We start from the raw sequence: 27,967 nt of genomic DNA, 5'->3' as shown, positions 1-27,967 counted from the left end.
TAAGATAGAAAGATTTTCTTTATTAATGACCCCAACCGTATTTCTTCAGATACAGGAGTTTTGAACTCAAATACTTAGGAGAAAACAAGTTAAAATTGCATTATCCTGCAACTCATTACCAGTAACATATTGCAAAGCAAAATAGCTTGGAAAAGTGGGGGAAGGAAAGAGGAGTGAGGGAGGGAGGGAAGATAAAGAAAAGGAATTAAGTTGATAAAGTGGAATTCTTTTTTTCCTTTTTTTTTTTTTTTTTAATTCTTGAGAACCATGAAGTCCTTGCAAGCACAGCTCATTTTTGCAGATTATTTTCCAAACGTGTACAAAATGGAACCAAAACGGAGAATCCCTTAAGAACCTGAAGAGGTGCAACAGTAAAAGCTACGATTATCCAGTAGCAAGTGTTCCAGCCTTCAGTTGCCAGCCGCTTCCTCTTCCCGTTCCCAAGAGTTAGCGGGATGAAAACGTCTTCCCCCTTCAAAAGCAGAGAGTGCGTGTGAAGGCTAGTTTCTGCTCACCTTTCCTTTTACCACACAACCTGGGCGAGGGATGGGATCCGGAAGAGACAGCAAACATGAAGTGGCAAGGCTCCCCCAGCAGAGGTATGCAGGAACTCCAAGCACGGGCCAAGAGCCGGCTTTCACATAAACATCTCATGAGCTCTTTCTCCCTGCTGAATACTTTGGGGTACCAAGTAATATCTGTGCTAAGCCCACGAGGACAGTAAATGTACCAAGTCAGACAGGAGAATTATGAGCCCACAATTTCTGGATGGGTCAGATCCACTCAAGCTTCAGACTGGGCTCAACCCTCATCCTAGGAAACAATTCATGGTCCTCCTACACAGCTTATACCTTTTCAGGCTAGCAGATAGCAGTTCCTAAAATCTTTGACCATGGGGTCAGGATGTTCACAGAGGCAACCCTCCACTCTCAAGGTTAAAGGCACTTTGTATTGTGAAGTGGTGACGATACTCGGTCACAGAACACTTGCCTGACTTAAGGCTCCTGAGCCATGGGGTCCTATTCCACCCAGTATTTCCCCAGAAGGGCCACCTTTGGGAACAGGCTGGTTCCCAAAGATAGAGGGTGTGCATTTGGTAAAGCTGCCTGGAAGCTAGAGTTAGAACTATGGGAAACTGGGGCAAAATTATGGGGGCTAAAGTTTTTTGCCCTGAGTGTTTCACCCAGCCCAAAATGAAACAAAAATATTCTGTTACTCACCCCCCAATAAAAAACTCCTGAGTATTCGATTCTGGCAGAGCACTGTGGGTGCTGATGGTCAGCTTCTGATCCAAGGCTGTTTCTCACAGCAGGCCTGCCACCCTCTTTCATGCTGCTCTAGGGTCTAAGACCCCACACAGCAGAGTGGGGACCCAGGCTTCTCCTACCAGGCTGAGCCAGTTAACTCTTGCCCACCCTTAGGAACACAATCTGGTTTTCAGGGTGAATACAGTTGTTTGCCTCCCCCTCTTCCTCTCTGGGGCCCACCTCTGCCAAAGAGAGGTCATAGGACAGAAAAAGGCAAAGCTGTTCTTAAGTTTCAGGAAGGAGGTTTATGAACAATTTGCTCATTTTAAGGACTCATTCTTTCCCAGTCCCCCAACAGGACAGGGAGTTGTCCCTGTCCCCTGACCACTACACTCACTGTGCAGTGACCAACCAGTCTGCTGGCTGTGGAACAGGGCAGGGGAAAAGCCCTGCGGGGAGACACTGGCGATGGTTGCCTGGTGGGCTCTTCTCCAGAATGGACGCGCAGTCATGGGGCTGACGGGGCACAGGCAGCCTGTGACTGTATTTAAGATGCCCAGCCTTCCTGTCTGGTAGGTGGCAGGCTGGCCAGGTCAGGATGCTTTCTGCTGTACCAGGCTACCGGTCACCTCCCGGCCTCTACTGAATAGCCTGTCTCTCCACTACGTCCTTAAAGTGGCATGAAATTGGCTGCCTCACACTCAAGGTCACCAAAGTGGTGCAGGTGAGAGAAGCAAGCAGGCAAAGGGGACCTGTAAACTCCGGGCTGGAGGCAAGGTTCTGCAGGGGCAGCAAGAGAACCACCCTCCACCCCGGGCACACACCGTCTCCTGCCTCCCAAACTTGTGCGTTCTGCCCATGTTGGGCTCTGCCATGAAGCTGCACTGTAGAAGGAGTCATGCTGCTCTTTTGCTGCCATGGCATGTGGACACCACTCTCTGAGCAGAGGATCTGCTATGGGATGAACACTCGGTTGGCTCTAGACAATGGGCAGAGCTACTACAGAGAAAGGCCCCTGGTACTAATTTCCTAACAAAAGACAGGCAGACCCTAAAGCCTGAAGAAATCAGGGGTGACTTAAACTGCTCTGTAGAAATGTCTGATGTTTCTGAGATTGATAACCCCCTGGCTCAGGCACCCAAGAGTCAGACACTGCTCTCATCCTGTAAAACGGCAGCAGAAACTAGCTTGGCAGAGAGGCTTAACATGCCAGGAGGAGGAGCCTGAAGCCCTAGGCACACCACACCTGCCAAAGGTCACCTCCAAGAGGATGGGGTGCTGGCCAGTGCACTGGCTGGGGGGGTGCAGGGAGGCTTGTTCACCTCAAGACTTTTAATTCAATGGGCACAAAAGATAGCAGATCAGCACCTATTATCTTTAGAACAGGACTGCCTGAACTTCACCAGAGGGGGGCCCAAGACCCGGCACCTGGCACAGACCTAAATCCCCAGGCCCCAGACCAAGCTGGCCTCCTGCATGCAGAGCCTCAGCCATTTACAGCTCCCCCCATCATCTCCATCCCTGATAAAGCAACTTCCTCTTCAAGCAAAATTCCTGTCGAGAAGCAGACCAGGAAAAAAGAACACTTGGGGGTGGTTCCAGGCCTATTTACTCAACTAAATGTCCTTAAGCAAATGACTACCATTTCTCTAGGAAGACCCCAAGAAGGACAAGACTAGCCTCTCAACTCAGGTCCAAGGAGAACACAGCTTATCTGGGTAAAAAGGTCCCTCTGTGTTTTTCCTAGCTGCCATGCTTCTCACTCACAAAGATGTAGAAAACAAGGAAACCCATTCAGAAGCGAAAGCCTGTTCATCTCATCTTCAGTCTGCTAGGCCCAACACTGCCTGCCTCACATGCAGCTACTGCCCAGACACCTGGAGGCCACCGACACCCACTACCCTCCCTCTTGGTGAGCTCCAGAGAGGAAGGTGGTCCTGTTGAGGAATGGCCCTACTACTCACGTGATTGTTTTCATTTCTTTCTTCTCAGCATCTGGGCGTGCACGATTCAGCACCTTGAGAAAGTCAGATGTTTTCGCCCGCATACGTGTGTGAATATAGGCCTGGAGGCAAACACAATGGGTACTGAGGCAGTCATGTTCTAGAAAGGCAGCTTTGCCTTCATTAGCAGAAGTCATCAGGAAGGTCTGGGAACAACCACCCTGGGGATGAATTAGGGCCATGCAAGGAAGCGTATATTCACCTCTCTGCTATGGGGAGTGGTGGGGGAGAGATGAAGAAAGGCCATGATTTCTCAGAGCCTTTAGAACCATCTGTGTAGCGTTCATAGCAATAGCAATAGAGTTCAGAACTACACAGATGACTTTTTATGTTACCAGCTCTGGTGGAGGGAATGACGTGGAGCACAGGAGCCGAGGTGCTGCGGCTGGTCTCACCCACCTTAGAGCACTTGATGTGGTAGTGCAGGTAGTCCCGGAACGTGTGGATCAGGTTGATGGTGTTGTCTCGAGCACTGGCGTTGGTGTGGCGGGGGAACAGCACTAGTAGGGGCACAGACAAGGCATCAGGGAATAATGTCCACGCCAAAGGGAGGGAAGACTGCAGCCTACAGTCAGCTCCAATCTCTCCCTGCTCAAGGACACCCACCTGTTTCACTACACGCAGGCTTTGTCATGGGTTTCTCCTTGAGACGAGGAAGGGGTAACTACCAAAACCAGGCAGGTGCCAGTGAGTGCAAATGGAGGTGATCATGTTCAAACACCAGGACTCCCCAGGGAAAGGGCCTGGTCTTGGAATTCATTCCAGGTCTGGACTCTGTGGCTGTGCATTCTGAAATCTGTTCTGTGTGCCACATATCTACTATCTCCCGCCCCTGCAGTTCAACAGTCTCTCTTGGAAGATGACACTACTGGCTTGGGTAGACTGTGGAGCAATCAGGATTAGAGAACAAAGCCTGCCTGTCCTGGGTGCTGAAGCAGAGTAAGCCTTCAGAGAAACTAGAGCCTAGAAAAGATCATGTATTCTGTGGTAAAAATCAAACACGAAGGCAGAAGAACCTGAACTCTCTTGATGAGGACCAGCAGGACTGCTTGGTTGGGGGCTGAGAAAAGCACTCCCCTGCAATCCCCTGAAGGCCTGTGCAGTCACTGAGCCCCGCACCTGGACTGACCTGCACTTCTCTCCCTCTGGCTTCTCGGAATCCCCTCTATCTTCTGCACCTACACTACTCAGTGGGCTTACCATCAGCAAAATTCTTCAGGATAAAGTTTTGCTGAAATGAAAAGGAGTGCCTCACAGGAAAGGGTGGGACCCCTATGTCAATTTGCCCTGAAGAGAAATGAGCATCAAGGCAGGAGATAATTACACTGCATGGGTTCTGGGATGTTAATAACTGTTAGTTTACCATCAGTTCATGTATTGAGATAGGCCATGAATTGTAAGCTGTGTCTCAACCTCAAAGGGTGTTAAGTGAAAAAAAAAGTATAGCTTAGATTTAATGAAATATGGTAAATCCACTTGCTCATCTCTGATAAACAGGTGCACCTTCAGCACTGAGATGAATTAAAGAAAACTTCACAAAAGGAGACATTTTAGTAGCAATCAGGTGCAGTGTGTGAATGAGCTGCGATTCTAAACTCAGCTATAAGGATGAGCCAGCTCACCAGACTGAAGCAACTCTAAGAGGGGAAGATGTGAATCTTTTTAGAGGGAAAGTAGGATAACTCAATCATGGCTGGAGCTCTGGCCTAATGAGCAAAAATCAAGAAATGCCAAAAGACAGAAAATTCCCACCTAGCTACTTAGCAATGCTTATGTGGGCCTAACTCCTCACACTTGATATCAGAGGCTACCTTTTTTTCCTTAGAATTTAAGAAAAACAGGGAAAAAGGGGAAATGATCACTGTACAAAAATAGTCCATGACCTGTAATTAGTGTCCCCTGACACCCCTCCCTCAGTCATGGCAATGGCAACACTGAACAATCCAGTGTGCCTGCTTTTGCCCCCTCCCCTGACCGTTCAACTGCAGTGTGAACACACCAAGGCACACATGTGGCAGCCCAGCCCTGCTCACCGAAAGTGATGTAGCCAATGTTGTCACCCACGGCAGCATCGGTGTCTTTCAGCTCCAGAGGAGGTTCCCTGTGGCTGAAGAGGACTTGTGGGGCTGTGTGGCTGGCTCTGCGTCCTTCTTTGAACTCCTGCCAGGATGAAGCAAAAAGCAAGCAGAAGACAATCTGGTGTGAAATGAATGGCAACTTGTGCTCTGGGGCTTGCCCTATGGGTGTGACCTCTGTAGCCACTGGACCAGCAGAGGTTAAAAATAAACTACACCTAACAGGAAATACTTCAAGTGCTGGCTGCCATCAATGCACTCCAGATTCAAAAAGGAGAGATCAGAGTACTTAACAAGTCCGATCTTCAATAAGTGAGGTAAAGCACAGTCAACTACCTCCCCTTTCTCGTTTTGGAAGAAGGTGATAAAATAACATCTGAGACTAAACAGACAACAAATTGCAAAGCACTGGGAGAACCAGATTATATTCAGGATAAGGACTATTGCTTATTAGCTTCTTTTGAGTTAATGGGAAGAGAGGTTATATTTTTCAAGAAGTCTTTAAAATTCCAGGGTGAATGAAACCCAAGCTTTAGCTTGGTTGAGACTGAAGTCTTAACTCCTTTTACCTTTGTACACAAAGCCCCTTATGAGCTGACCAATTTTTCATCACTCCTCTCACCCCTCCTCCACTTCTTCCAGTTTCAGGAATACTACTTTCTCTAGGCTCTGAGCCTTTGCACAGATCTTGTTTCACTGAAGTATCTTAGATCCTGTTACTGCTTAGAATTCATCAATCAGAACTTTAGACCAAATTTAAACCCTTCTTGGGGGCAGAAGACAACAGTATTAAAGAAGCTGAGTTGGTGGGGGGGGTATAGCTCATTGATAAAGCACATGCTTAGCATGCATGAGATCCTGGGTTCAATCACCAGTACCTCCATTAAAAAAAAAAAAAGATGAGTTGTCTTAGTGTTCACTGAGAAAAGGAGACTGACCTATGAGAACTGAAAGCTGATTTTTAATTCTGGCTCTAGAATGGCCCTGGACAAAATGATCATCACCCTACATAAAAGCTCATCCTTGAGAAAATGTATCTACCCATAACCAAACTACAGAAAAATGCTTGAGGATGTAAAATTCAGGTCATTTCTTCTGTGTTCTAATCTCCAAATCTCAAGCTTTCCCAATCCATGCATTCCTGTGTCAGCAGACAGGTGATACGAGGAATCACTGTCTCAACCCAGATCTGTAAGAACAGAACCAGATTTTCCAGCAGTGCCAGTAAAACTGGATGATCCAAATTCTGAGTGATAGCAGAAAGATGGAACCAGGGGCCTTCCAAGGTCTCGAGTTTTATGAGCACTGAAAACATGTTATACTGCCTTTTGGTCTACAATGCTCTTCTACTGCTCTTTAGATATGACCTCTTCTATAATGCCATCTCCAAAAGCCTCGGGGCAGCTGGCTGCTCTCCCATGTCTTTTACAAACCTCTACTGTAATACTTTACTATTCATTAATGCATCTAGCTTTCCTACCAGGTTGTGAGTTTCTCAAGCCAAGGATCCTGCTTTTATTCATCTCTGTGTCTAGTCCTTTGCCCTTCAAAGAGGCTGTCTAGCACGTGGCTTGCGGAAAGAAAGCACTTCTCCCCTGGCCAACTCAGCATTGTCACACTCTGAAGGAGGGAGCAAGGACTATGTTTCCATCTGCAGGTAGGAAGAATGCACAGTGATCAGCAAGCCCTCGGTTAATGGGCAGCAAAGACTAACACCCGAGGAGGTCTAATGCCCAGTCTGGGGTCCCGCCTGTTTCACCACTCTGCCTCCTGAGCTCACTCACTGTTTGGTATCCAAAGGTTGGTGGGAAATAAATTAACATCATGGGTTAGGTTAGCTCCCCTTTGAATTTTGTTCCCCAAAAGAAAAATATCTGGAGAGGAAGAGAAGAAGCCAGGATCATTAAAAACAGAAATTCTTTAGTCCCAGTGAAGAAAACAGAACAGATAACTGTCTGCCAGCATTTTCTTGTGTTTAATAAGCTTCTTTAAGACTCCAGTTCACTGGTACAAGTGGCATTCACAACCACATGGGGTATTTGTAAACCTGTGGTGACTTGGCAGCATTTCATCAGTTCTGTATACATGGAAAGTGGTACATTTCAGACTTGGTTAACAATATATATACATATATTTTACCTTAAAAAAAATTTTTTTTTAACTTTTGGGGGAGGTAATTAGGTTTGTTTATCTATCTATCTATCTATTTTTAGAGGAGGTCCTGGGGATTGAACCCAGGACCTTGTGCATGCTGAGCATGCGCTCTGCCACTTGAGCTATACCCTCCCAGCCTAACAATATAGTTCTGATTTTGGGGTTATTGTTTAGGCAATCTCACTCCCATCTTTGTTTCTCTTGTTTTTCTCTCTTATATAGTACTTGAACGCCAACTAACCAACCAATCAACCAATCAACCCAGCAGCTCTCCATTTTCCTAAATGTCTTCTTTTTCCTCCCTCCATCTAGGATATCTTTTGAGCATCAAAATACTATTTCTCTCTTCCATCAAAGCACAACTTACCATAGGAAGTTCAGAATAAAGCCAAATATATACAGAAATTTAGTATATGATAAAAGAACATCTTAAATTAGTAGTGTAAAATGGGCTTATAAATAATTGCTACTAGGATCAACAGGTAGCCACTTAGAAAAAAAGACGGATCCATCTTTCACACCGGGCACCAAGAGAAATCCACATAGATAATAAGATCTATGTGTAAAATATGAAACTATTAAAAAAAAATCCAGGAAAATAATACAGGTAAATTTATTCTTAACCTTGCTTGCAAAAGGGAAAGAGTTTCTAACTATGACTCAAAATCTAGAAGATGTAAGAGATGGATCAATTTAACCATGTGAAAATAAACTTCTACATGGGGAAAAAACAAAACAACAACAAAAAACAACCCACAAAATCTAATGACTAACTGGAAAAAATATTTGCAACTCTATCACAGACAACAGGCTAATCTTCCTAGTATATAAAGAAACCGAGAAGATCAATAACCCAATGGAAAAATGGGTAGAGGACATAAAGAGACATCTCATAGGAAAAGAAAACAAACAGCCTTCAACGTAAAAAAAGATGTTTTGACCTCGTTCATTAGAGAAAGCAGATACCATTTTCAACCTGTCAGATTGGCAGAACTCCAAAAGTTTAATAACACTTTGGGAAAATGAATACTCTTATGCATTGGAGGTGGGAAAGAAAAATGGCACAATCTCTATGGAGGAGAGTTTGGCAATATCTAATCAAAATTCCTGAACTTGACCCAGTGTTCCCAGTTCAGGAAAACATCCTTCAGATATAACCACACATGTATACAGGTAGCAAGGGTCCTCAAAATAACATCTTCACAATTGCCTAAGCAGCAGATGGCTTTTGTCTTGTCCTTGAACAAGTTCTCTTAAGTTACTGGACTGACTTTAAGATCCAAATATGAAAAAAAATTCTAGTTCACCACGCTAGTATCCAAAAGGGTAATCACTGTTCCTATCACTTTTCACAGAATGAGCACGGAAATGATGACATCGACCAGATTTTCTCTAGCGCTCAGCTTGCATGCCTACAAAGATAACACCCAAAGCCAAGCACCAGGACATCCATGTGAGCAGGGAATGGAAACTCTCTGACTTTTCCTTAAAGGCAGTAGGCATACCTCAGAGTCTGCCTGCCCAGTAACAAAAGCAGGGACAGTGTTCTGACCAGGTTGGAGGTGCACGCTGTCACGGGAGAACAAAGACCCACAGCAAGCAGACTAGTGACCATCAGGAACTTCCAACATCGTCCCCCGGTCACACTATTCTGTGCCAGGCAACCACTGTTCTCCTTTCTCCTAGAAATTTAAAGTAACTAGGCCCAGGAAAATGCTCAGATGATTTATTTTGGAGGGAAAAGCCAGCAAAATAAGTCCAGGTTCTAAGGTCACTTCAAATAAATTACCCTAGTCTTTGAGTATGGAAAGGGAGGCAGGGCAGATGGCAATCATACACTGCCAGGCCTGTCACTCACTGGAGACACTGTCAGTGCAAAAATGCAGACACTTTGTTTTCCCTTTTAGGTAAGTGCCCCACCACCTGTACTTTGAGGGAGAGCTTAAATTCACATGCAAAAAAGAATATACAAAATTCTCCCAAGGAACAAATTGCCAGTACACTCCCCAAGATAAGATCTGTTTAAACTATAAAAACAAGTTAAGATGCTGCCTGGAATAAAATGGAACAAGACTGGTAAAAAACCAGCCAAATCTAAATATATACTTCATTGCTTTTAAAATTAGCCCGTCAGTTTGGATTTAGCCCAATTTCTGGGCTACTGCATCGAATTCCCCTGTCAATTCTGTATAAAAACATATGAAATGCCTGTCTGAAGCTTACATTTAGGACCCAAACATACATATCTATATATCTGTGCACACGCACACACACACACACACACACACACACACTCTCTTACTTTTTCATAAGTTTAGTACTCTCAAACGCTGTGACAATATTCTAATTTTTCTGCACAGAGGCTACAAAATTAGAGTCGCTCATTAAATAGCCTAAACATAAAAAGCCACTACAGATGGATCAAATTGAGAATATCACTTTTGAAGATTCTCCTAGCCACTTAGAATGGCTACACACAATGTATCCTCACTATATTAAGCACAACTATCTTTCAGCTCTATTTGGCAAAAAAGATACTGCCCCAGACAAGGAACAGAATGAATGTACAAAGTTTTTTGAAAGTCTAACCACTGTACTAGATTTCGAATGCTGACCCATCTCAGAAGAAACCAGTCAGGATACCACTTCACCAATGAGCTCTCATGTCCTAAAGCCAGCAACTGGTTAGCAGACTGCATGACAAAGCCACAATGGATGTATTATGTCAGACTTCGAGTCCAACTGCACCAGAAATCCAATTACAAAATGTCCTGCTAAACTCCATTCCTCTTCTTAGTAGATGAGCTTCTTTCAAGGGAGGCACTCCATGGTAACTTCGGTCAAACTCAGGCCCGTTCTCTTCACTGTCAGTTCCACAAGTCTACCCTATTGATGCATTACCTACTACTCAAGAATATTCCTAGACTCCATTCTGAAAAGACTTTAGGACTAAACCAAGCCAAGGACAGACCTTGCTAGAAACTCCAGGAAACACAAGAGGGTAGAAAATATTACCAAACTTTAAATCAAAGACCCCATGGCAGGAAGGATGCTTAATGTTCAGTCATTTTGTTAGTATGTTTAATACTCAGTTAACCCTCTAGTTCAGTCCTGCAAAAGGCTAAAACCACTAAGAAAAAAAAAATTCAGTGAGTTTGATGAGGGCTCTTTAATTAAATCTTCAACAAGTTTCAGCATCAACATAGCAGCCAGTTCTTTTTCTATGTTTATGGTGTGCTTTGGCACCAAGGTATAAAACATCATGCCATGGTTTCCCCCACCAAGATGTCTGCTCCATACCTGCATGAACACCTTTCCAATGACCACATCGTCGTCATCCTTAAATACTGTGCTGAAGACTACTGTAACTCTGTCCTTTTTAGACTCAACATACCTGAGAGGAACAAAATCCACGAGATTAAGTATAGAATCAGAACAGAGTTTTGTCAAGAACTTGATCTACAAGTGAAGTAGGAGGGTAGCCATAAATATCCTAATTCATAAAACAAGGGGTGCCAGTGAGGCTAAGTATTTATGGCCAATAGAGTCGGTATAATAAATGCATGTCCTACGAGGCAGGAGATGAAAATCACCCAAAGTCGATGTTACTGACTATGTGGTATTACATGGAATCTAGAGTTACTGATTCTCAGAATTTCACTTAAAAATATATATTTCTTTATATACTATGAGACTCACAGTATGCAGATAATCCAAGAGCTGCAACAACACAGAACCTATAGTCACCCTCTGCTTCCTGATTATCTGGGCTACACTACTGAAGGGGCCTCAAAATGGTGGTGACTTAAAGGAAAGCACTCTTCATCTTTTGCCAGCTTTCAGTATCTGGGAAGTAGGAGAAATGCCCCCGCCCCCCCATCTACATCCTGCCTTAAAGAATTTTATGAGACACTTCAGGAGGATTCACACAGTACAGTTAAGGTCTGACTGAGCCAAATGTCTTTGGGTAAGCATGTGTGACAGCCATACCCAGGCTTCATGAACAAATTCTATACTCACATGGTCTCATCATCCCTATAATGGATAACTGCCCTGTTCTCTCCTTCCTTGCCCTCTTCTTGGAATTGGAAGTACTTCTCAAAGACAGAGGCAAAACAATTTCGTTTCAACATGCCAGCCTGATGCACAATGGAATCCTTGGATGCAGGCAGATTTTCAAGGTCGTAGAGCAAAGAGACATTGTATCCTGGAGGGGAAGAGAAAAACACCCAGCAGTTATAATAAAAGAAACTTTTCAGGTTCTAATGACATTTTATTTTGTCTCAGCGTCTGTACTTTTAACTCAGGTAGAATGCTGTCCCTTCCTATCTACCTCATAGGGCAAATGAGGTGAAATAAAATCTTAATTATTGTAAAATTACTGTAAACGTGTATAGCTAATTAACAAATGCTATGCAAAAATTTGAATCAATTATCAAAGATGACTGATTCACAAACAAGGAATGGGACGAAGTCATAATTCTGGAACTTTGATTAGAAATTTAGTGTTCCAGACAGTTGTGAAGGGGTGAGGGCTGAATATGTTATCAAGCTATATATAATATGAGTTACATATTTTTCTCTGATGGTTTAACAGGCCAAGTGCCAAAATGGTCAGTAGCTGGGTAGCTTTTTGATAATAAAATATACCCACTTACATGCCATAGCAAACCCTGAGGATGGAGGCAGGGTATGGAAAAACCTAAAAAAGGAAAAACCTAAAAAGGAAAAAAAAATGTGTATATGTATCTCCCCAATAGCTTTTATTTATGTACACTGTAAAATTTTCAGTGTTTTAAAATATTTTATTCTATTTGATCCCTGTAAGAATTCTTTGAAGGAGGCATGCCAGATACGGTTATTCTCATTTTAGAGGGAAAAAGAGGTTCAAAGAAGCAAAATGCCATGCCAAATGCAGCATGACATAGAGATGGAAGCAACTCTCTATTGAACTGATGAAATTGGGTCCAAATCCTAGCCTTGCCACTTGTGACCTGGCCAAACTGCTTAACTTCTACAATTCCTGCATCTGTTAAAAAAAAAAAGGGGTGGTGAGCTGGGGAAGGCTATTGGGAGAATTAAAAGAACACAGAGTATTTATAGTGCCTGGAACATATTGGGTCATCCATCAATAAATTGGGCAGAACAGGGACTGAAATCCAATACTGTTGACTGCTACATTATTCTGCCTCTTTATAGCGTATCAAGTATAAATTCTGACAAGGCTGGGACACTTTATTATACAATCAAGTGATTAATACCTGTCCAAAGGCCTATAGATGATTTTGCAAGAATATCTGTACATCACCAAGGATCATTTCATATTTTAGATAACTGATGGATAATTTTACCAGAACTGCATGGATTTCACATTTCTGAGTATCTAAGACCTTTGTACTTTGTTATTATTTAATTTCTTCTCAAGAGCATTCCTGAGGTCTGTGTTTTTTGTTGAATCTAACCCCATGAGAGCATCAGCTATGTAAATCTCTGTTCTAGATAATGCTTAGCACATTTTTGGCACTCCAATATTAAATAGTATCAATCACCATCCCATTTTGGGTACCTGAAAACCAGATAAGCAAATAGACCACAAGATTAGATTTAAAAAGAAAATATTTAAAGTTGAGGTTTGCTGGTTTTAAGAAGCCAAAAAAAAAAAAAAAAAAAACAAACTAAATATGGTAACTGAACTCAAGCTTAAATAAGGCTTCTGACATGATGAAGAAAATATACTGAGGATGAAAAAAAGTAAAAATCTAATATGGACTGCTGAGTTTTCCAAACTTGCCTAGATAAACCAACAGAAAAAGAGGAAGAGAGATGATACTTTCACATGTTTTTATACTTTGCACTTGTGTGAACACACGATCTGCAATCTGGCAGTGTGTGCTTTAGCACAGGAAGTGGACGAGAAGGCCCAGAGACAGATGCATGAGTTCTCTGGGTTGTACTCTGGTTGTTCTGCTAGATTTTAGGATCTGAGAAGTGACAAACATGCCCAAGCATTCCTATATGCTTTTTCTGTTCTAGTTCTGTTTTTTTTTTAATTTCTTTCCAAAATTCCTTGATTCCTCTTAAAGCCTACAGTGTTACTGATCTTTTGGTTTTTATTTCTGAGATACATTTGTGCTATCATTTGGGGATTAACACATTTTAGTATTCTTTATGGAGAGCAGTCAAAGCTCTCATCCACAAATATTCCTACTTATAAGTAACATTCCAAAGGTACTTTTTAAACTTCGATCATTTTGTTTCCAGAGAAGGATATAAAAGTCACAGAAAGGTATTCTAATGGGAGTGGTGAGGTGTTATCATGTTGTTAGGAGGGGAAAAAAAAAAAGAAATTGCTGTTAAAAGAAAGCCAGAGACACATTTTCCTTTCTAGAACAATCTGTTGATCAAGGTACCACAATAAGAGGATTTGAGTAACAAGTATTATGTTCAGTCTTACTAGCTGGTCCTCAGTATGGGGCCTAGCTAAATGCCTCAGAATTTGAAACTACCACTTAATCAAAGCGATGAAAATACTGTTCAGTTTTTTTCCACTTTAAACTGCTTTTAAAGCAGTGTAACAAAGCTGTTCTAATCAGGGATGGCCACGATGTTTTCCAACTCCTCTGGCCATGAAGGAGGCAGAGATTGTTGATTAGAAGAACAGATTACAGAAGGGGCTGAAATTTTTGTTATTTGAAAATGTGAAAATAGTCGTGAATATTCCTTTTCATTCTTTAAATGTGAGGTGTATAAAGGTGTTACTAGGGCCTTGGAGTAAGAAACAATGTTTTCTTAGTCTTCTCAAAAGGCATTTTAATCACCACAAGCAAACAATAGTGGCCCTCTGGCTGAAACATATAAGGAAACGTCACCTGGCCCTATCCAGAAAATGTTAAAAATGACATACATTAATTCTGTACACCACATTGCGTAACATTATTGGACAATACAAAGCCCCTTAAAAGCTATTTTTTATGGAGAGAGTTAAAGTGGGAACTGGACTCGTGAAGAAATGTTTGTAAAGTGAGTAATATTTAAACGAAATCCTTTGGCTAAAAAAAGCACAGTACAAACAGGACAGGTCTCTTTCCATGTCATTCCACAGTCACTCACATTACTACATACCTGATTCTGGATTTACCAAGAAATTCCCGTACACCCTCTTTAATAACTAGGAAATACAAAAACAAATATGTTAAATCAAAGGCCATAACTTCATCATTTTTAAAGTTCTGTGCTTGCCAAACATTTCCTAAGCCAGATTTCTTCCTAACTTCCAAATGGTAAGTGGGAACCTGGATATAAAAGGGAAGCAGATTTATCTGTGTTACCAAGCAAGTCACTCACAGAACTGAGATTAAATCCAAATAGTCAGTCTAGGATCTGTTTTTCAATCGAGGTTCATCCTTTACTCCTTTAGGACTTGGTCACACCCTTTATATGGGTCTCTGTTCCTCCAGATCATACAATGCACATAATCACCTTTTTCCCCCCAGGACAGCAGAAGGACACCAAACTCAAATGAGAACAGATTATGTTAGTTATCAACTAAGCACAGGCCAAACCACTGACACAGGTGAATGAAGAGATAAAACCAGAATTGACAGGAACTGACTCTACTTAGTCTGCTTATCTTGTATGCTTTAAAATTATTTGGCTCATCACTAGCTTTTTTAAAGGCAAAAGACAATGGATAATTGAATCTTAGCCAGTTATTTATTCTGGTGGGTCCATAGAAGGCTGTCCTCTATAAAGTCTTTTTCTCAAAATCAATTCTTACGATACATCCCAGCTTTTTGGAATAAATGGTAAAACATTTTACACCTTCCTATTTCTTCTCTGCCAGTGTGGCTATTCCGCCTGGTAGAAGCTGCTCCTAGGCTGACATGGCTTAAGAAACAAACTTTTTATTTTGGAAGGAATGGTTCTGACTTAAATTTATAAAGGACACATTAAGCAGCAGAAAGGCAGTTATTTGGAGACAGGAAAAAAAACATTAAAGACACTAGAATTTAATAACCTCTTGGTATTTAGAAGTCTTTATATGTTTAAGAGGCAAAACACAGACAGGGCTTATTACTAACTCATTAAAACTTTAGAGTTAGGGAGGGAAGATGTCATCACTATTCCACAGGAAGATGGAACTGAGGCCAATATACTAACCCACAGTAGCATAACAGGCTGTGGGGTTTTGTCTCTAGGCAGCCAATTTCTAACACTATGTCACCACAAACACACTGATAATCCTCTTGCATTTTCTGGGATACCAATAAAAGGGGGGTACTTAATCTATGACAAGTTACCAAATTAAAAGTGAACAAAATTACAAACTTCTGTTTTAATTATAAGAGCTGCATGCATGTCTTAAAGAGAAGCACTGTGAACACAGGCAGCATTAGGGTGGAGCTCCATGTGAGCAGGGCCTCTGTCTTGCTGTGGTCTCAGTGCCCATCTCCCGCATACAGACTCAGATAATAGATCTGAGTGAATGTCAGTGCTTTTCTTCTAATCGTATTTTCAATGTACTCCCTAGGTATTTAAAACAAAAACAAAAAACAAACCAGGAGCAAACCATTTATTTCATGTCTCATTTGAAAAATTATCAGATGGTGAGGTTCTTTCCCCTATTCTTAAATATTTAATATGCCATACATTTAACCATTTTCCTATAGCTGGGAAAAATTCTCAACCTGAGAAACTTGGATAATAGGGTGGACCTCACAGCATGAATCAGTGATCACACTTGTTTGAAAAAAGGCAAAAGATAAGTAATGTCACATGAAGTTCCTATTTAGTGACCATCCAGCCACTGTGAGATTTCTCTTTTACAGAAGAAGAACTGAAGAAAGAGGTTCAAGGTCATAGAGTGTGTTGGTGGCACAGAGAGATTTGACCTTCAAGTGTCCCATATACCACTTCTATAAAGTTTAGGGGTAAAGAAGTAATATGCATACCCCAATAAGAATTTTAACTACACAGGAGAATAATAAATACAATAAAAATGAAAAAGAAAAATTTTAACTAGCATACTACCTCTGAGCTGTACTGTGTGTGCTTAGAGGAAGGGAAAATCAGATGTGGAAGAAACCACAGCCTCTAAGATTTAGTTTAATTCCAAGTTACTAAGTTAATATTCTGAGATCTAAGAGGTTCTCAGAGCCAAATTTATACCATATTCAACTCTGCTGCTCCCTCCTCTTGGCAAAACCAGCCAACGCTTCCCTGTTTACTTCACTTGTACTTTTAACTATGATTCACTTTTCAACCTGCGCCTCCCTCTTCCCACCTGACACCAGGAGATCAGACCTTTCCACATCAGGAGCAGGGGCTTTCTGTTTTGAAAAAGGGCCTGTGACAAAGTAACAAGCTTCCTGTGGTTATCACAGGCTGGTCACTGTTTAACCAACCCAGGGAGCCACTTTACTATGCACTCTGCTCCAATGCTGTGAATGTTAAGTACTCCACCCACCTGAGTGGGTGGGGTGGGTTCTTTGACCCTTGTGGTAGCTACAAGAATAGCAATGTGTTCTGCAGTTCTATTGTAAAGAAAGCACAGACTGGAAAGGAGATTTAAGAAATCTAGCTTAACACTTTCTCTCCCTTCCAAGGATTGTTCTTATTGCACCTACATCTTTAAAGAGAGAGAACTGTCCAGGGAGAATGATTACACAATTTCTTAGCTGTCTGTGCAAATGTTCAACAAGTCTTTCCAGGCAGTTGTCTTATAGTTAATCTAATGCAGGGCCATCTTAACAGCTACTTGTTTCCTCTTGCTCTTCATCTGATAAAGAGAAGAGTTAGTCAGTATCATTTACATAATAATCTTTCAAAAGCTTTCAAAGACTAGGTCTTTCTCCTGAAGCTCTTCTTTTTCAGGTACAATAACCCTGAATATAAATTCTCTGAACCATTTCTCTTTCTTTGAATCTATGAGGCAAGTCAGAAAAAGTTTTAGCTCTTCCTTGAATTTATGAGGAAAATCAACTGCATATGAAAAAGTAAGGGAAGTAACTGCCTATGACTCCTGGTATTCTGCTTGGTTAACATCAATTTTAGTTTTTAATACCAAAAAAGTATTGAAATTGGGATCATATGCTTTTGCAAACAGCCTTTTCATTATATAAGTTTTAAATAATTCAAAAGCTACTATTCTTAATCAGAAAAAAAACTAGAAATGGCTGTAATTTCATTCACCAGATTAAGAAAAACCTACTTTGTTAAAACGAAAAGATATTTGAAAACTGATTCAGGAACTGAGTCATACTTCCTGCTTTGAGATCCAACCACAATGTGCGCACACTGGTGTAATAGCATTTTCTTTCTTCCATAAATGGCTCTCTGCAGAGCAAATACAGTTCAACAGGAACCAAACCTGCTACTTTAGCTACTGAAAGAAGCTACTGAATAAAGCATGGCCACCAAGAGTTTCATAATGCCTGGACACCTTCTCTTATTTCCCCTAAAGCAGTCGTAAGGAAGAAGAGATACTTAAAGAGGCCAGCTCTAAAGAACATTAAATTAAAAAATGTGAAGGGCAGATTTGTGCCTAAATTTCCAGAATGAGAAATTAAGATTATAAACTTTAAACAGACCAAAAGTTATATACCTACTAACAATGTCACAGAAACAGAACACAAACCATCTCAGTCTTGTGATAGCTGTTTTTGTACTGGTCAAGGAAAACTATTGTTACATTTTTTGAGAACTAAAGCTGTTTTTGTTTTCATTGGTTAGAGAACATCTTTATTTCTCTAGAGTAAGAAGAAAGCAAAGAACCAAAACCTTTTCTGGGAAACATCCTTCTTTACATGACTATGGAAAGTGAAGTCAAGAGCCCCTGGTTAGGTGAGCAAGCTATCCTGAGTGGCCAGTGCCAGGGGGAGTGACTCAGTGCCACGGATCTTCTAGGAGTGGCGAGCTACCAAGAAAAGGTGAGGAGGAAACAAGAGTCCCAAGGAAAAGTGATGTGGAACTTACCTCATCAGCACCATGTGCCTGAAGTTCCTTGTAGAATTTCAAAGAAATACTGACCATTACTTTTGTTTTGTCTCCATTAGGATTTGAAATATGATAGAGGACTCCATCAAAATCTGCAAGGAAAGCAAATAAGACTGCTTGACTTGGGAATAGGGAATAATATCTCAAAGTGCCTGCCTACTTGCCTACCTGCAAGTCACAAGTCTGCCTTACAAGTAGGCATATAAGTAAAATAGCATTTATTTTAAATCTATATGGAAAGTCAGCAGAATGACTGAGACTAAGATAGAACTGTCTAGTACTTATTTCTTTGTTCTTTTCCAAAATTACAAAGCTATTTTTACTTTAATCACTAAAAAAACCCCACACTTTTATTGTGAGGTATTTTAAACACGTATAAAATATGATGTATAATGAACCCATACTCTCATCATGGCTTCAAAAATTATTATCATATGGCCAATCTTGTTTCATTAGACACACTCCTTCCCAGTGATTTATCCTGAAGTAAATCCCACATATCACACTTTATCCAGAAATATTTCAGAATATATCTCTATAGAAGGTAAAGAAGATACCTTTTTAAAAAAACATAACCCTAAAATTATTGTCATGCCTATATTTTTTAAGAACAATTTCTTAATATCAAATATCCAATCAAGCATTTAAATATTCTGTCTCAAAAACTTTTTAAACTGCTGTTGCTTTATTTGAATTAAGATCCAAACAAGGCCCACACACTGCATTTGGTTCTCTCTTCAGTTTTTGTAATCTATAGGCCTCCCCTCTCTCTTTGGCTTCTATCTTCCTGCAGCACACTGAAGACTATCTTGTGTAGTTCTTAAAACTAGGTGCTGAGTCCCATTACTTTAGGGAGGGCTGCCACTGCTAGTTAGTAGAAAGGGATGGGGATGGTACCTGGCCTATAAGTCACAGCATTTCAGAGCTGCAAAAAATTTCCCAAGACCATCTAGTCAAGCAGTCTCATTTTACAGAGGGTGACTGTCCAAGTTCCTTTAAGTCCTCAAAGTTCACACGGCAAGTGAGTAGTATCAACACTTGATTCTTTCTAGGGAAAAGAAGGCAGTGACATCCCTCACTGACTTGTTGAACAGGTCTCTCGCATTTTCATGATGCCCCACTACTCTTGTGCTAGGCGAACTAAGATGATGGCTAAAGATGATAACATGGTATTTCCAAATTAAAAAAACCCTTCATTTGTACCATAAAATTAAACCCAAACTTCTAAGGTATCATCAGGCAACTTTACACAGCTCACTAAATCCATGGAAAATAAAGACCACACACACACAAAATTGACAATCAAGAGACAGCACCCCAAATGTCAAAGCTTATTTTACGAACAATTTTGTTTTCTATTTTTTTATATTGTGGCTTCTCTTAATAGGGATGAAATAAAGGCACTTACCTGCAAATGTTACTTCTACAGCTTCTGGTTTGTTTCTGCAGAACAAAACAAAACTCCTTTAGTTAAGACAACCATATTGCCACTTGCCTTCACGGGGGCTTGTAAAGGTTCCTGAACTTATTTAAGATCAGACCATTCTGTACAAATCTTATGCTTGTCAATCTGAGTACAGAACTCATTTTTCTCATGCACCTGAACCTCTGGACTTACTTAAGGTGGAGGATAAAAAATGGAAGCAGGGCAGATAGAGTTTTTGTTCTCCAGCTTGAATCTGCTGTAGTTGGTGCTCACCTTCAATTCTCAATGCCTTGAGACCGTGACAGACACGTTTGTTATATGTGACCCACAAAATGCCCTCTTTTGGTCAAGGTCTCCCCCACCAGATAGCAGTGATAGAGGTAGCACATTCAGCAGGAAAACTGCTAAAGAGCATGTCACATGGTTTAAATTTACTTAAAGAGAAAGGATGATTTCAGACCATAAAACAATACAGACAGTTCTATTCCATTTCAAAGACAATTTGTAAGTCTTGCTACATATCTTTCCCTGTCCCTTATGTCACCAAAGTACTCACCACTCTCCTATGTGAAGCCCTCTTTGGTTCTACCCTAGCTTTTCTGGTTTTGTTTTTAAACTCCAGTGTTGTACTTACACAAAGTGTAGCACAAAGTAACACTGAAATCACTGAGAACAATCAGGACACCTGCTTTACAATTTTAGTATTTTCATCAGGACCATGCTTTCAGACAAATCCACACCTGCACGCTTCATCTTCTCACTTATTCATCTATAAAATGGGAGAACACAAGTGATCCTAACTACCACACACAACTGCTAAAGATAAAACAAGATAATAGACACGGAAGAACTTATCCTGGAAGGCAATGACAGCCTAACACTTTCTGTGTGCCTCGTTGCTGAGCCTGGTACATGGACTTCTATTTGATAAATGCTGCTGAGTTATTACCTAGAAAGCATGACGTACATCCTAGCTATGAACAATAACAGTCAATTAACCCCTCAGTGAAAAGCTACTTTTACGTTTTTCCTCACTTCTCCCCAAAGCCCAATGGTAGGTAACGAACGAAGACTCTGCAGTTTTATCAGCTAATGACCTATAACTCAAATGATTCCACTTTGTTTTATGGGCCAGCAGACAAATACACACATTTTTACATTTATTCTTGCCTAACTTGCTCAAGACCTCACAGTCAAGTGCATATCTTTTATACTATCTCCGCTCCCGCACCTGTAAAAGGAACCGACTGAGTTGCCCTCCAGAGTTGCTGGGAAATAACGGAATAAATAACGTGGTTTATGACCGTTAAAAAGCTGCTGCAGAGCTAAATCATCCAGCTCAAGGAAACTGGCTTCTATTAAGCATATGTTAGCCCGGTTGTAAAATCAACCTATACAAATCACAGAGTTCTACCCTGCTTCTTCAAAGCCATCCATATGTGACTTAAGAAAAGCACTTGGGTGTCTGAGAAACAAGTATCAAGTGTGTTTATGGAGAAGCAGGGAGTTCAGAATATAATGAAAAGAACTGGATGAAAATTTAAGCTGTTTCTGATCTTTCATTTGAAATTGCAGTCAGGAGACAAAGGCAATGAATGGCCAACCACCATTCCTCACCTGGAGAAAACAACAGCAAAGGAAGAAGTACAAACATTAACCTACCGCCCATTTGAATGAAACATTAAGAGGCTGCACTGAAGCACTGAGGTACATTTTCCCAAGGAAGGTTGGCTGTGCCAAAGAGGCAGGGTGGAGGCTTATAAAAGTCCATGTTGCATCACTTAGTAGTCAGCTGTTTTTTTTTTTTTTCTTCTTTCTTTCTTTTTTAACCTTTAGGCCTTAATTCAGTCAAGGAAGGACTGAGTTCCTCACTCTCCCACTTCACCAACAGACCAAGAAAAATCAACTATAGATAAAGACATTTAGGTTCTAAGCTATAAACTTTTGACTCTGAAATTTTGAATCTCTCTAGGCTGTGAAGTTCCCTGAGCACAGAGCCCCACTGGGAGAAGTTGCTGAGATCTATACTAAGCAGTTTGCTGCCTGACTTGGGAATATTTGTCAAATCATTGCCATTAATATTTTAGTTTACTATTTATGGCTGCATAAGGTTGCAGAGTAGAGAGGCAGGCTGCTCAGGAGAGCACTGCGCCAAAGCAGTCTTCCCAAGAAGTCATCTGGGAGTTAGAGGTCCAAGTACTCTGCACCCCAACAAAGAGACTGCACAGAGTGGGAAATATTGCGCTCAATTCCAAGACCAGGTGTTAGTTACTTACTTTTGTGGATTAAAATCATGGAGCTAGATGGGAGTAAGATTGGTCTGGGAGAAAGTGTACCATTTAATAGGCCAAAAAGATAAATGGTTATTTTCTGTCCTACTATCTGCTAAAATTTCAGATGCTGGGGGTGAGTTTAATCACAGAAAAAGCAAGCCCTTCAAAGTTGACTGTTCACTTCAAGTTCTGTCACTTACTGGCTCTGTAACCACAAGCAATGTTACTCAAATTGTTACTCAAATGTCAGCGGACCTAACGTTCCTTTTTTAGAAAATGGAGATCAAAAATATCTACCACCCAAGGTTGCTACGAAGACTAACTAAGATGCTATGTGGACAGCAGTTTCCCAACCAGCGTCTTGTGACTAAGTTACAGATATGCTGAGATAATAATCCCCACAGTCCCTAGGGCAGCCCAGTGGCAGAACCTCCAGGCTAGACCATTTACCCAGATGCCATTCAGATAGTGTCATGTTGTGTGCGTGACATATCATAAACAAGGTCAGGAATCATCAGGGAAGGTTGCCTGCACAACGCTTAACACATATGTCTACTCCCTCAGCAACTCCCAAAGCCCCAGTTTCCTCAACTGTAAACTGGAACTGCTATCTGTCACATGGGCACATTCTGAAATGGCAAAGGGCCTGGTTCATAGAAGGTGATCAACGAATTAATTTTTCTTCTAGGTAAGAGTCAAAGGAGACCAGACTTCGAAGCCATGGTTGGGAGGTTTTGGGACTGTGTTAACTTCCAGAATCAGGAACTGGTCAGCAGTATAAGGAGAAATAGAACCCCCTATCAGACTGTTGTAATGTCTGGAATCCTAGAACAAGCCAGCTGGATAAATCCTCAAGGTTACTGACTGTGCAGCACAAGGCACTAAAATATATTCAATTCATTCCAATGGGTTTGAAGAGCTATTCTTAAAATCCTTTAAAAATTTTTCTTCTATCCTTTTCCTAAGGAAGCTTCTAGAATGTCACTAGTCAGTGAATAAAGAACTCCTGGCAACTGTATTATCCAATCCTCTATTTTCATTAAGGATTTCGGGGTTTTTACTCCTCAGTGCATCCAGTTCCCCATTTGGGCATTTATGTCTCTCTTCTAGTTATCTCTTTCATGAGCTGAATTAGAGGAATTCTGCCCGTTATCTCACTATAAAGGTTTTTGATCACTCTCCTTTAAGTCCTCTCTAAGGCTCCCATCATCTTTTTTAAGCAAAACCTACAAAGTGGATCTTATTAGGTAAGAGGTAGTCCTACTCTCTGTTAAGCCATGTCTCAAAATAAGGAGAACAAAGAGAGTCTAACAGCTAAGTCACACAATGTCAGAAAAATGGTAAGATCCTGAAGAAACTAAGAACCATTCTGTCTGGCTCCATCCATTCCTTCAAGAAAACACTTACTGAGCCAGTTCTCCACACACTGAGAATGCTGTGGAAACAATGACAACTAAAATGATAGACCCTGCCCCTAAGCAGTCACAGGTTTGGTGGAGTGTAGCTCTGGGGCTTCATGCCTAAAGTGGTCCCAAGGCAGCCAGAGGATGGGCAGCAGTGTGTAACTATAGTGTCCTGTAAAAAGACCAACCAGATGGTCTCAGCAAGTCAGCCACTACATTCAATCTCTTCAAAATCCTTAAACAGTGTCCTAATTCCAAATCACTTCTAACCAGCCTGTCTCTCTGAGGACATATACAGCATATCTGGGAATGAGAACAAGGTATCAGCAAGATTTAATTTTATTCCTTTCTCAAATTTCTCCTCCCACAGTCCTCGCCCACCCGACCTGGCACGGCTTGCTTACTGAGCTTCATTCCCCCTTACGGAACCACGGCTTCCCACAATATGCACAGCTGTGGCAAGGAGCCAGCATGCACTTAAAATCAAGAGCAATTCGCATCTGACAGCATTTCTTCAATTCTGGACTCCAGTCTCTAGCCAAGTTGACAAGCCTAGCTTCTGAGGCTATAAAGGTTCTTGGTGTGCATATACTAACAAAAGAATTCAATTAATTTGCCAGATTACTTCTGCTTTAATTGGGGGTCTGGGTAAGAATTCCTAAGTGAAAAGGAACACTGTTGACAAGACCTGCACGCGAGGTTATCTGCAGTGTTGAGTTCAGCTTCTTAATTAGTCACATTCTTAGTTTGAAGGCTGTCAGGAAGATAATTTACCAATAATTATCATTTTGTGAAGATATATAAATCATTCCAATAAGCCACCTTCCCAGGAGTGCAGTAGGAAAAAACAAAGTAACTTGTTTAGAATGAATCTTAGGCTTTGTCAGAACTGCCTCCAAATTAAAAGGCTGTCATGACCAAATGTATTCTTACACAGTTTAGATGACAGAGCTGCTTTACCTGAAGGAAATTTAGACTTTTAGTAGGATGTTGCAGGCAAGAAGATCTAGCGGGATGATCTGAGTATTGTTTTTTGTTTCTTTTTAGTTTCACACTGTATAAAGCCCCTTCAGTACTCACAGCCCACAGGTAAGGAGGCTGGGCAATGGTTCAAGGCTGCAATTTTCTGTGGCATGGGTACACTATGAGAGGCCCACAGAGGAGGACCCGCCATAAATCCATTACCATGCTCTGAGAGGCATCTTTTTAAAAAAGAGCAACCTCAAAAGGAAAATTACCACAACTGTATTCTGAAGTATATATCACAGACTATCACATTCTTGTACTTTCAGTAGCTGGAACAGTGTCATCCAATAGGACTGTCTGCAATAATGGAAATGTTCTACATCCGTGCTGCCCAAATACGGCAGCTACTGGCCACATGTGGCAACTGAGCACTAGAACTGTGGCTAGTGTGACTGAGGAGCTTAATTTTAATTCACTTTACTTAATTTTTATTTAAACTTAACTAGCCACATGTAGCTAATGGCTATCCTTATTGGACACTGCAGAGTCGGAAGATTAACTCTAGGGAAGGCTGCTCTGAACCCATTTTCCCCAATTGGTTTGCTGAGAAGTGTAAAGCAGGGTGGAACTGACCTCTCCCAGGAGGTTCCTAGGTGGGCAAAGCCTTTAAAATCTCCAAGATTTCTCCCCAAAGCTACTGCCTTTCTTTAATGTCTTTCTCTGATCTCCACCCCAACACATCTCACCCCTTAGCTCCTCTGTAACTGTGCCAATGGACTCTCTCAGAAAGGCTCCCCTCTTCTGTTCCCGCCTGGTGCCGAGCACTGGTAGAACCTCATAAATGTTTACAGTTCTCACTCTAGTTATCGTTCTCTGGAAGTTCTGGCTAGGCATGTGCCTTGATAAATACTTAACTACTTCACTGCTGCCTCACCTTACTGGTATGCCTGGAAATTCTTCTGCTAGGTGTTACATCTGCAATCCCAGGAAAGTCTTACCTCCTAGGCTGAATATCATGGTCTCTTTCAAAGATTTTCAAAGTGCTTTTCAGCAGAGTATGTTCTGAGTCCACTTATTTAAAGTCACATCTCAAAAGGAAGACAGGCCAGAATAAAAGCCAAAACTTGGTGCCCTGCCCCAATATTCAACATTGCTACAACATACACTTTCTGTTAAAGACAAAAAAACTCTCAGAAGTTATGCCTTCCAGATTTGAGTGCCTACTTTACTCCAGCTTAAATGGTCAGCTGTTCTTTTTCAGAATTATGTTCTAAAAGGAAAAGACCTGAAGCTCTGAGTAATGGACTACATGTCAGAATCACAAGTTACTCATACACAAGTAGATGTGAACATACTTCTACACTACAAGGCATGCTTCTACTAGAAAATGCACAGGGATTTATCTTGTAGATCAGCTTATAACCACTCAGGTCTCATATTTTTGCTAGTCTAAACTTGAGAATTCACTGAAGATCAGCTGCGAAAATGCAGAAGTTAGCTTAACTTCCTCCTATGTGCTACACTGCTCAAAAGTTCAGAGCAATCACCCAAAATAAGTCGCCTAAGCTGATTTGCCTGAACACTTAAAATGCAAAGGAACTAGTAAGCGAGGCTGAAGATGAGAAGCAACTTAGCCTAAAATATAAGCAACTGCAGCCTCTGGCAGGAAACAGTAGCTACTGATGTTCAAGCAAAGTCGGACTTTGCTTTACAGATAAAATCTGCGGCCTTATAAAAGACAGGAGACACAATATGTTCAATTTAAGCAGTGGTCTAGAAATATATTTTTTTAGTGCCTCCAAACCACAAGTTCATTATGTCTATTTAGAATTTTCCCTCCACCAATCCTCTCCCATCTGTGGCTCTCCAAGCACTTTCCTATTACTAGTTCCCAGTTCATCAGAAACAGTTTGTACTTACTTCCTCCACTGTGTAACCAAGATGTGAAGTCCCATTCTCACACATGGGGAAATGCAAAGGGACTGGCCACAGGCCGCCAAAAATTAGAAGCTAAAACCAAATCCTTGGTTCATGTTTTAAAAATTATGTTAGAAAAGCAAAGCAGCTTTGGGGGAGGAGGTTGTCTTCTACTGATTCTTGTGTCTGACACAGAAGGCTGCCTTTGAATATACACCCTAAGTCCACTTTTTAAAAGGCCAGTGGTTAAAAAGAGAGTATCTAAGGACTTTATAGACTCGAGGCTTTTAAGTGTGTACTGTGGTCAGAATTACCATAGAAGAAATCACAGACCAGGGGCATGGTATAAGAATTAAAAGATAAACAGCCAGATAGAGGATACTGGGTAGGGGAAGGAGAATTAGAACCTCCGAAGAGTGATAAGGAAGGGGTGTGGATTGGAAGGGGGGTACTATTAACTTTGCTTGAGAAATATAACAATATAGCCAGTGCCTTTCACAGCAGGGTTCGGGGAAGGAAAACTAGAGAGATCGCGTTTTGCGGCTGCAGGACCGGGCCTGCCTTCAGTCCTCCCTCCGGCTCCTTTTGACTAGGAGGTGGGGGTGGGGAGGGAGAGGGCTGGTGGTGATCTGGGCCTGCATCTTCGGTCCTGGGAATTCCTGAAAACTCTTTCCAACGCAATCCTAAGTGGACTCTCTCCGGGTTCTGAACAATGACGGGAATACAGAGGGAAGTGGTCCGCTGCTCGCTCTGGAGGGCAAGGGGGTCTCCAGCGAGAGTTCTGGCCCAAGCTGTCCTCACGTCCCACAGGTCTGATGCCCTTTGGCACGCGCACTCCTGTCCACTCATTGCTTCCGCATCCCTTCTCTGAGCCTCTCCCCACGCATCTCTGCCCCTCACCCCACCGAGCCCAATCACCTCCCATGTCTACCCTGCCGGGGCACTCCCCACACCTGGCCAGGTCCCCCACCTCCCTCCTCCATGTCTGGGGGCGCTGAGCGAATTAGCAGGAGTCAACTCTGCCACCCCTTCCCCGACCCGCCGGCCCCGGGCGCGCGCTCACCCGGCGGCCGCGTTCTCGAACTTGAGAGCGAGCGTCTCCTCGATGATGCGGTTGTTCACCTCCAGCAGGATCATGGCGGCGGCTGCCCCGGACAGGGGAAGGAGAAACAAGGGCGGTGAGGGTGGGTAAGGGAGGAAAGGACGGAGGGAGCGGCCCTGCTGCTCCCTGAGGAGGGGGGCTGGGTGGGGTAAGAGGTTAGAGAAGAAGGGGAAAGGGACAGGGGTGGGGAAAAGGGGATGACGCGCGCGCTGGCCCGCGCACGCACTGACTGTGGAGAGCCCACCCACCCGACCGACCTGGCCCCTGAAGCCTGAACCCGCCTGCCGAGCCGCCGCCGCCGCTGCCGCCTCACCGACAAGCCCGGTCCCCGCCCAGCCCCCGGCTCTAGCCGGCCACTTCCGCTCTCACACCCACTTCCGCTCGCCGCCCGGACGCGCGGCCCCGT

The 27,967-nt window shown here is 42.2% G+C and overlaps 1 protein-coding gene and 1 non-coding gene across 2 annotated transcripts; both read right to left on the bottom strand.

The window, feature by feature from the left end:
* On the bottom strand, nucleotides 1–27,967 carry ARPC2 (actin related protein 2/3 complex subunit 2). The gene is made up of 11 exons (XM_032480222.1): nucleotides 27,819–27,967; nucleotides 27,523–27,604; nucleotides 19,883–19,917; nucleotides 18,454–18,566; nucleotides 14,602–14,647; nucleotides 11,500–11,686; nucleotides 10,780–10,873; nucleotides 5,284–5,410; nucleotides 3,650–3,750; nucleotides 3,212–3,312; nucleotides 1–472 (listed from the first exon to the last, which is right to left on the bottom strand). The coding sequence occupies exons 2-11, from the start codon at nucleotides 27,594–27,596 to the stop codon at nucleotides 448–450; spliced, it is 903 nt and encodes a 300-aa protein (XP_032336113.1). The 5' UTR covers nucleotides 27,597–27,604; nucleotides 27,819–27,967; the 3' UTR covers nucleotides 1–447.
* Nucleotides 24,631–24,766, bottom strand: LOC116663897. The gene has a single exon (XR_004320260.1). It is a non-coding gene; the product is annotated as a small nucleolar RNA SNORA42/SNORA80 family (small nucleolar RNA).

The sequence above is a fragment of the Camelus ferus genome, chromosome 5 (assembly GCF_009834535.1).
Source record: "Camelus ferus isolate YT-003-E chromosome 5, BCGSAC_Cfer_1.0, whole genome shotgun sequence".
Taxonomy (NCBI): Eukaryota; Metazoa; Chordata; class Mammalia; order Artiodactyla; family Camelidae; genus Camelus; species Camelus ferus.
The sequence above is the reverse complement of the archived record's forward strand: the minus strand, read 5'-3'. Positions and strand labels throughout refer to the sequence as shown.

Bases quoted from the DNA above. Each gene is read 5' to 3' on its own strand.
- ARPC2 (XM_032480222.1), bottom strand. From the start codon at position 27,596: ATGATCCTGCTGGAGGTGAACAACCGCATCATCGAGGAGACGCTCGCT. The intron at 11,687-14,601 runs GTATGTAGTAAT...CTTCCCCTCCAG, and splicing joins CTTGGTAAATCCAGAATCAG to GATACAATGTCTCTTTGCTC. The intron at 3,313-3,649 runs GTGGGTGAGACC...GTTTGCCTCCAG, and splicing joins ACCACATCAAGTGCTCTAAG to GCCTATATTCACACACGTAT.